The sequence below is a fragment of the Abrus precatorius genome, unplaced genomic scaffold (assembly GCF_003935025.1).
Source record: "Abrus precatorius isolate BTA unplaced genomic scaffold, Abrus_2018 Scaffold3, whole genome shotgun sequence".
Lineage (NCBI taxonomy): Eukaryota > Viridiplantae > Streptophyta > Magnoliopsida > Fabales > Fabaceae > Abrus > Abrus precatorius.
In genome coordinates, this window is record NW_020874373.1 from 6,241,034 (window position 1) to 6,250,008 (window position 8,975).

The window sequence follows — 8,975 nt, forward strand, 5'->3', positions numbered from 1 at the left end:
AATTTATATATAATAAATTTTTTATTAAAATTATAAAATTAATAACATTTATTCATTAAATTACATTAAATACTACAATATTTCATAAATATTCATAGTATTAAATAATCAAAATAAATGAATAAATATATTTGAATATATAAACAATAGGTGATTTGTTTACACATATCGTAACATAAATAAGAATATAAAAAAATTAGCAATTAATACATCTAAAATTGAGTCTTTATTTTTTATAATTAAAATAAGAAAATACTAATGCTTATTTCTTATAAAAATAATAAGAAAATATTGAGTAAAACATTTTAAAAATTTAATAAAAATACGTTTAAAATATATTAATAATGCTGTTTGATATGTGTTTTTTTTTCTTAAAGCAAATACTAAATAATGTTCTTAAGATATTAATTAGAAAAAAATTATTCGCAAATATAATATTATGTCCTTCCATAATTTTTAATATTCCTATACCATACTTTCTAAAAAATTTATTTAATATTTCGTTAGCAAAAGTGTTCAAAATATTAGTTAACAAAGCAATTTAACAGTTTTACTTGTTTATTTAAAATTATCTATCATTTTAATATAGTGAATAAGTGTTAATAATTTTTTTCACCAATATCATTATTTATTAAGAATTATTTTTACTGACCACTATAATAATTCTAATATTTCTTTAAAAACAGTTTATACTAACATACCATTACAATGACTTCAGAACTTCTAATAAAATAAATTTATTTTATTACATTATATCATTGAATAAAATTAATGGTTTTTTTTAAGTATATACAATAATTTTAGCCTCATAGGTTGGTTGGAGATAAAGTCACGTTCGTATTTTGTTCCAAATATAAAAATATATAAATAAAAACATTAATATCATTAAATACTCGTAAAAGTAAGCTCTCTTTCCTGTAAAAGGAATATTGATTCAACATTGATAAACAATGGAACAAAACATGTAGCTTAACGTTGTGGTTAAAAAGAAACATTAAATCAAGGGACTATTTAGCCCAAAAAAAAAAAAAAATGCTAACTAATGCCAATTAAGGATTCAAAAGAGGGTAATATTTAAGTTAGTCTTGAGCAGATTGGTTATCAAATAATGAACAAATATAAGGTTAAGGTCCATTCCATACAAGAGCAACAACATTACAATGACTGAAATTTCCAACATCTTTTCACACAACACCAATAATACGACATTATCGTACCCTCCATAGCATTTGCATCAGAAAGTACCAAATCCTCGATTATGAAAATACTTCTTGAGGAGCCATTCCTACACAACCAAGTCAATAATATTTGATAGGAAAATCTGGCAAAGAAATGTTCTCCGATCGAGCATTATATGATAAAAGAGTTCGCAGACATTAAAAGCATTGTTTCCACCAATGTTAATGCTTTCCCTCCCATCTGTGGACAACTACAAACTCGTCAAGCTTTTATCCGGACCACAAATGAACCTGCTCAATGATGTGGAAGAAGAGATTGATCAGGACAACTCATGCAAACAATACACATTTTCATGCACGCCGCACATACATGTTGAATTTAGAAGGAAGGGGGGGGGGGGCAGGGGCGGTGAAGGAGATGGGGAGAACAGTGTGAATGCTTTCCAGTTCAAGGGAATGTATTTTACAGGTTATGGATATGCAAGACATCCATATATATAGGTTCTTAATAGACTTGGTTGAGACTATTGCCTAGGTTAATAGTGAGTGCAACTTTCTAGACCCTAATACCCGAGTACTAAAGGATGTAGAAATGGAGATTGATAGGAGCAATTTGTGAAGAAATCACAAGCTTTCATACTCAAACTTGCATATTGTTGAATTTAGTGTGAGAGGAGATAGAAAGAATTCAGAATGATAACGGGAACACTTTTTTATACAAGAGAATGTCTTTTATAGGTTGTGCAAGGCATCGTATAAGTAGGTTTTTAATAGTAGTGGAGACTAGCTCCTAAACTAATATTGCGTGTTTAATTCTGAGTACCATGCAAAACAAAAAACTCACGAGTACAAATTGTATTTTATCTATTGTTTCCAATAAGTACCATTATTTCCAACACATGTATTGCTGATAAGTTCACAACTATACAACAAACAAATAGAAAGATGCTTAGAACTACATTGTTGACACAAATGAAAGGAAATTGGATGCTGCAATGATAATAGTTTTTCATAATTAAATAGAACAAAACAAGCTTAATTATGAAGACCATGATAGCATCATTTATCCCAGTATTAGACTGATCATGGTTAGAAGTTAAGAATGCTAAATCATTAATATCATAATCCCAAAATATGTTCGCCTGCATCTGTGAAATCATGTTCAGGGTCTATGAACACAGAGCTGGATAATAAGATGCTTTAATAGGTATAATCATGGAAAGCAAAGACCAACTAACAGACAATCGAGTATAAATTGTCCTAAATTAATTATCAAATACAGTTTAAGAAAACTAGAAATCACAAAAAATTTCTAGAAACAAATGCGCAAACTATATTTTCTAAACTGAAGCAATAATTGAAGTGGCTATTATTGTATCAATGTAGCAAAACGTGGGCAAAAGGGGCTCTTAATTCCGTTATATAAATCGCATTCATGACTTCCCTGAATGGACACCATTTCCTGTTTTATAGCAGTCACAATGGTGACAAATGGAAAATGCTGTATATCAAGAATATAGAGACCGGACGGCACAACAGATTGCTGCACTATTATAGCATTGTGACAACAAGAAATTGATAACACTAGATAGTCATTATCTGACCTAGAAGGATATGACTTATGCATCCACAAACATTCAAAATGAAACAAACTTTTCTCTATCCCCAAAAAAAATTCTCTAATTTGTGTAAGAGAAAAAGAAAAATACACACATGCTGGAAGGTTTGATATATCTGCAGACACTGCACAAGGAATTCCCAAGTTGGAAAGAGCTCCTCTAATGATCCCGCATGGGAAATAAAGATGCATGCTCATTGCTTGTGCTGCCTTATTTTCAGCGGTGGGTGAAGAATTGTCTTCAACAGAATTAACATTATCGGTGGATGGATCAACTGACATCCGTGCAAGCCAGCGAAATTTATTATCTTGCAATACAAACGTACCCTGCAGCAGAACCAAACACAATGACCATCCTATCCTAATAAAAAATTACATCATAAATATATACCACCCATAGAGATCAGTTCTGAACTCACGCGATGGTTTGTCTTCAAGTTGTCTATTTGCTTCTTAAAGAGCTCAGACCAAAAATCCTTGCAGATGAACTTGATGGCCTCCAGATGATCAGTGAACCGAGGCCGCTCCATGGTATACCTGACAACAAGTGTTAAAACACACACCCCCCCCCCCCCCCCACATTTTTAACAATTCATTCAAATTTCATAATAATTCACTTCATAGAGCCATAATATGAAATTGGATATATAAACATGACAAAGTTAAACTACCCTAAATAATCAATGTCAGGAATCGAGAAAGCATGTGATAAACCTGAACATGATGTTAGTAATTTGGTTGAGCTTAATTTTGAGGCTTGTTTGTATAATTACATAAACTATCTAAGAATCACTGACAATAACTATAACAATCGTGTTCCAGCACAGATCTCCACGAAGAAAAAAGGAAATGCCAAAATGAATTCGTTGATAGTTGATATTAGGGTTTGGATGTTAACCTTTCAGAGAGCTGGTGACCGACCTGATATCCAATGGCCTCGATCCTGCGAGCTGCTAGTTCAGGTTTGTTAGCATAGAATCGATTGCAATAGCACGCCACCATCTCCGTCAACAAGCTATCAACGCAACTCTCTGAAACTTCCCTCACCATTCTCTCTCTCTCTCTCTCTAATCTATCGAAATAGAACAATCAGAATTTCTCAGTAAGCACTCTGAATCTGATTAGTCATACTCATACTCACCTAATTGAAACTACAGGCCTTAAATGGGCTTAACCCCACGAATAACATGGGCTTAGGTGGAGGTCCATGGCCCAGTTGATGTGGATTCAAACCCAATAACCCAAGGGAACGACTATACCATCCTCCGAATCAAAAGAGAAGGGCCCTTTCCTGCACCCAAAAATTACGGGGCCGAGCCGAAGCCACGCCTTGCTATTTATTTATTCTTGCATCACACTCTTCGCGTTCTCCGTCATACTCTCTCTTTTCTCTTCATTTTTCTTCTGCGCCTTTGCTCCTCCGTAACAAACCACCATGGCCACCAATGCACTCGCTGCAGGAACATCAATCTCCATTCGCTCTCTCCTTCCTCAAATATCGGTATTGCTTTCCCTTTCCTACCTTTTAATCAATCATCATAAGCACTATGCGCTTCATTTTCCTTCTCAATGTAATGATCTGTTCATTATTTCGCCTGACTTTTTCTTTCTCACCAACAAGTTCTCTATTATTTATACTCACTCGTCTCGTGTTCATTTATATTTTTATTTTTTGCGTTCTAGGAAGGACATGATTTCTATGCATCCCTCAAACTATTCTTCCATTATTTATCCTTTTATTCTCACTTTTACTAATTACGACATGCTGCTCATTTTTTCACTTTTAATTCCCGTCAATTTTATTTGTAAAATATTTTGAATAATAAATTTATGGTTTAGTGAGTTACACTTTTGCACATCATATAGAGCGCAGCAATGCCCAGCTTGTTTCGATTTTTGTCCTTATTATATATTTCTTGTTTTTTCTTATGTTTTAATTAATGAATTAATTCTTTAATGAGGTTCATCTGGATGAATATGTTGAACAGACATTAAACTCAATTTCTGGCCCGAGTTCTGCTGCGATTCCTAGCTTTGGGATGAACACTGTTTCTTTTGGCTTGCAGCCACGCTCAATTCGCCTTAAAGTTTCCTGTGCTGTAAGTAGCTAATGCAGCGCTTGATCTTTCACTTTCATATGTTAGTGATTGTTTTTTGCTTGCTTGAACATCATGGCACTGTATTTTAGGCTTGAGACTACAGTTAATATGAATTTTCTTGAATTGATGGCTCTTCATCTAGTTTCTCTGTTTGAAGCAGAGTCTGAGAAATGATTTAGAGAAATTGTGATGTGAAAGGTGAAATGGTATACATAGTGTATTACGTGAGATCACATATCCTTATTTAGTAAATTAGGGTGTCCTTTGGCCTCGATTAACTAGTGTTTTTGGAGTAGTTGCGTACATAAATTCCGTGCTTTGTAGGATAAGGGATGGTTTTAACTGCAGAAACACCAATGATTAGGACTTCTATGAACTGCTATTCGTTTACTTTTGTGGGGATATTGCTGCAAAGGGCCAGAACCGTTTCATTAGAATATGTAAATTGGATAATTCTCTGCATTTTTGGATCTTGTGTTTTATTAAGTTTCTAAAGGGTTTTATACGATGGAAAATGTATACAGACATAGTGTTACTTGTCTGGTTTTCCCGTTCAGTTAATCAATTCATATATATGTTAAGTGTATAAATATATTTAACAAATTGACTCTCATAAGGCCCGTCTTGAATAATACGAAGCTACTTCTGGCAGGGAAACAGATCCTAAATTTCTTTATGAAAGAAAATATTTTCTGTCCCGTCTCCACCAATGTAACTACTAAACAGATCCGTTAATGCTTCATTTGTTTAAGATTTTGGACGACCATTTGATGGAAATAAAGATTTGGCTTGACTAAAAGTGCTGGAAGACAAATTTTCCCGTGGGTGGTGATTAGAATTTTAGTAAAAACTAGGCTCGTTTTTTTTTTCTTTTCCCCTTGTGGGTTTATTTACTCTTTAAGGCATTTAGCAGGCCAAACCAGAGACAGTAGACAAGGTGTGCAAAATAGTAAAGAAGCAGCTGGCTATATCCGATGATACTAATGTTACCGGGGAGTCAAAATTTGCAGCTCTTGGAGCTGACTCCCTTGATACGGTAATCAGAAACATCGTGCAAACACTTAACATTTTACCCTTTAATGTCCATTCCTACGTCTTCCATCTTACGTATTGAATGCTTTTGGATTGTTTAAATGCCATTCTCTGTAGGTTGAGATCGTGATGGGACTTGAGGAGGAATTTGGTATCAGCGTTGAGGAGGACAGTGCACAGAGCATCACAACAGTTCAGGAAGCTGCAGATCTTATTGAAGAGATTATTCAGAAGAGTTCTTAGAGTAAACATGTGCCAGAAGGTTTGTGTAAACATGAGCTCGTACTCCATGCTGATTAATATTAACGGTGTGCGGCAATTTAGAGTCTCGAGTGTTTTAGTTGTGAACACCGCTATTGTGTGACTAGATAGTCTGAGAGGAGAAACAAATTAGCCCAACCTTTTGTTTTCGAAAATTATATTCAGTTTTTGCATTAAGGGGTTTATGCAGTGATATATTGTGTTAACTTTACCGGAGATGAGATTTATGCAGTGATATTTTTATGTTAATTTTATTGGAGCGGCGTATACTCTTGTGTTGCTGGATAATAAAAATTGGAATATTGATAAAACTAGGTAAAGGAACCGGAAAATAGCACTAAGTAGAAGTAGATAAAAATTCTATGTACGTTTTACATCAAATCTAGTAAATAACAGAACATTTGAAGTTTATTACAATTAAACGTGCATTTTACTAACATAGTTACTTTATTTACATATGTCCTGATCGGGATGCCTTGCAATGAGTATATTGCGATGAGAGTTATTTAAAAGTTGATCCATCACTCCCAATCTGTATCGAAGAAACCAGCATCTTTCATCTCGGAATAATAAACATTTTCCAAATGAAAATTTTCCTCCTGTAGTTGCAACATAAGAACAATAAGTCAGGCCGACACAAGTAAAGTTGTCTTTAAACAATAGTAAAGGGTTCGAAAAGTCGAAACTGGGGATCAAAATATCAAGACACTATTGACCTGAAAAAAGTCTGCTAGGAAAGTTGTGTACAAAAGAGGAAGATAAAATGCATGGTAACAGACAACTGTGACGTGATATAACCTGTGAACCAAAGTAAACAAGGATTAAGAGAAAGGTGGCAAAAAAACACTAAAAAAGGATTTGTTTTCGGCTCAGTTTTATAAGAATCTAACCACAAGCCAAAAGCAGCACCATTTCCAGTAAGTCCACAAGCAAACATCGCAATTGCATTGAAGATGAACATAATAGCAACGTACTTGTAAAAAGCAGGTTTTGCTGCATGAAAGGAAAGGAAAGGAAATTAAGGAATCATAAACTAGGTAAAAACATCATAATATCAATCCCGTCAAATAACTTACCAGGTAACCTTTCTCTCCACCCGGAACGGTACATAAACAATATGAAGCCATAAACAGCAGTGAGCACCAGCTTGTGTACAACCCACAAATTCCACTTCACGTGATGAGTATGTTCATTGCTGTCGACGAATAATGGGACCCCAAAAACAAATGTGTACATAGCCTAACAAGGAAAAGGTGCAAGGACTCGTCTATTACATGTGGCAGTGCCCCAAATCCACGAAAAAAATTGGAACCCTAGGCAATCAAATTTCCATTGGCTAAACAGATATTCAATTTTCATCCGACATACTCATATTTGGCATGAAAAAAACAAGTTAAATTGGGAGAGAGCACTGATATGTTTTCTTCTATCCACCATTGTTGGTAACATTACGATAACATAATTACAAGAAGGACAAGCAAACTTGTAGTAAAAAGTCAAAGAAATACCTTCAACAAAATATCCAAACCAACAACTAGCGCTGAGATACCAAAAGTTCGTGTCATTGCTTCCAAGCCACCTGCGTTATTTCCTTGAAGTAAAAAAGCCAGCAAGCTCACTTCCAAAAACAGCATTCCAGAAGTAGTAAACAACGATAACAAGTTCCATGCCAGCTCTTTCCCCGGCGTGCACTCCCATGCCTGACTCACCAAAGATTAAATACCACATTCATTCACCTCTCAAGTCTCAAGTCAAGACAACTCAAGCATCAGAAAATAGCATTATAAAATCAAAAGTCCAATACATGTCAAATTGAAGAGCTTGAATGGACAATTCTACATCAACGAACAACTCAAGTAACACAGAGCTTCCATAGAACTATAATTGAACAAATAATTTTAAATCCGGCTTCCATAGAAATTGGTAATTTGGAGAACGAACCTGGAAAAAGCACCAAGTGAGATTGAGAAGGGAGACGAGCCAGAGGGAAGCATTATATGAAATGATGATATAAGAGCGAGCAAGGGAGAGTTTGAGAAAGCTGTGCCTAGCTTGCAGTGCCAAGTACAAGACGAAAAGAATCGAAGGAACCAACAAAATGGCATTATGCCAGAATCCATGACACTCGAATAGCCAATTGTAGAATCTGTGGCCGGAAACGTCTGATACCACGGTACTTGCATCGGAGCTTTGCGTTATCACTGATTCTGGAAGCATTTTCCGGGTTATTGCATTTGAAGCGAAAGCAAGGTGGAATTGGAGTAGAGAAGGAAAACCCTAATTCTCCGAGTTCGACATGAAAGAGGAATACGTCGGACAGGCCCACCCCTTATTCTAACATCTATGATGGACACCAGATATATCCGTACCCATATCCTGCTTCTTCTTTTTTCCTTTAAATATAATTAATTTTTTTAGTCTTTAAAAATTTATTACTTCTATTTAGTCTTTCATTTTTTATCTTTTCAACGACAGCTTATCTTGTACGTGTCTGAAGATATATAGTAAGTATTTTTTAAATTAATATTTAATATTATTTTTAAGATAATATTTTATATTGTGAATATACTAAATCTTTTTTCTTAATAAAATTATGTTATATAAATATTTTATGTCTTAAAATATATATTGAAAAATTATATTTTTATTATTAAAATTTTTTTATTTAATTTTTATTAAATCAGAAACTCGTAATATAGTAATGCAATATTTAGAGAGAATACACACATTTTTTGAAAAAAAACTATTTTAAAAAATAAAAGACAAAATTATATTTTTTTAAAAGAA

The 8,975-nt window shown here is 34.0% G+C and overlaps 3 protein-coding genes across 4 annotated transcripts; 1 reads left to right on the forward strand and 2 right to left on the reverse strand.

Moving 5' to 3' along the window:
• Positions 1-1,088: 1,088 nt before the first annotated feature.
• Positions 1,089-3,907, reverse strand: LOC113863589 (trafficking protein particle complex subunit 6B). The gene is made up of 4 exons (XM_027497224.1): positions 3,695-3,907; positions 3,216-3,333; positions 2,892-3,123; positions 1,089-1,469 (listed from the first exon to the last, which is right to left on the reverse strand). Exons 1-4 carry the CDS (start codon positions 3,844-3,846, stop codon positions 1,441-1,443), a joined length of 531 nt encoding a protein of 176 aa, XP_027353025.1. The 5' UTR covers positions 3,847-3,907; the 3' UTR covers positions 1,089-1,440.
• A 108-nt stretch (positions 3,908-4,015) lies between these two features.
• LOC113863591 (acyl carrier protein 1, chloroplastic) lies at positions 4,016-6,453 on the forward strand. Of its 2 annotated transcripts, none has more exons than XM_027497226.1 (4): positions 4,016-4,297; positions 4,785-4,895; positions 5,806-5,931; positions 6,045-6,453. In XM_027497226.1, the coding sequence occupies exons 1-4, from the start codon at positions 4,232-4,234 to the stop codon at positions 6,168-6,170; spliced, it is 429 nt and encodes a 142-aa protein (XP_027353027.1). In that variant the 5' UTR covers positions 4,016-4,231; the 3' UTR covers positions 6,171-6,453. The 2 variants fall into 2 exon arrangements, with proteins under 2 accessions (XP_027353027.1, XP_027353028.1); XM_027497227.1 differs by having other exon boundaries at positions 5,809-5,931; positions 6,045-6,300.
• A 54-nt stretch (positions 6,454-6,507) lies between these two features.
• Positions 6,508-8,559, reverse strand: LOC113863588 (transmembrane protein adipocyte-associated 1 homolog). The gene is made up of 6 exons (XM_027497222.1): positions 8,130-8,559; positions 7,697-7,888; positions 7,265-7,427; positions 7,079-7,181; positions 6,905-6,986; positions 6,508-6,787 (listed from the first exon to the last, which is right to left on the reverse strand). The coding sequence occupies exons 1-6, from the start codon at positions 8,403-8,405 to the stop codon at positions 6,710-6,712; spliced, it is 894 nt and encodes a 297-aa protein (XP_027353023.1). The 5' UTR covers positions 8,406-8,559; the 3' UTR covers positions 6,508-6,709.
• Between the last annotated feature and the right edge of the window lie 416 nt (positions 8,560-8,975).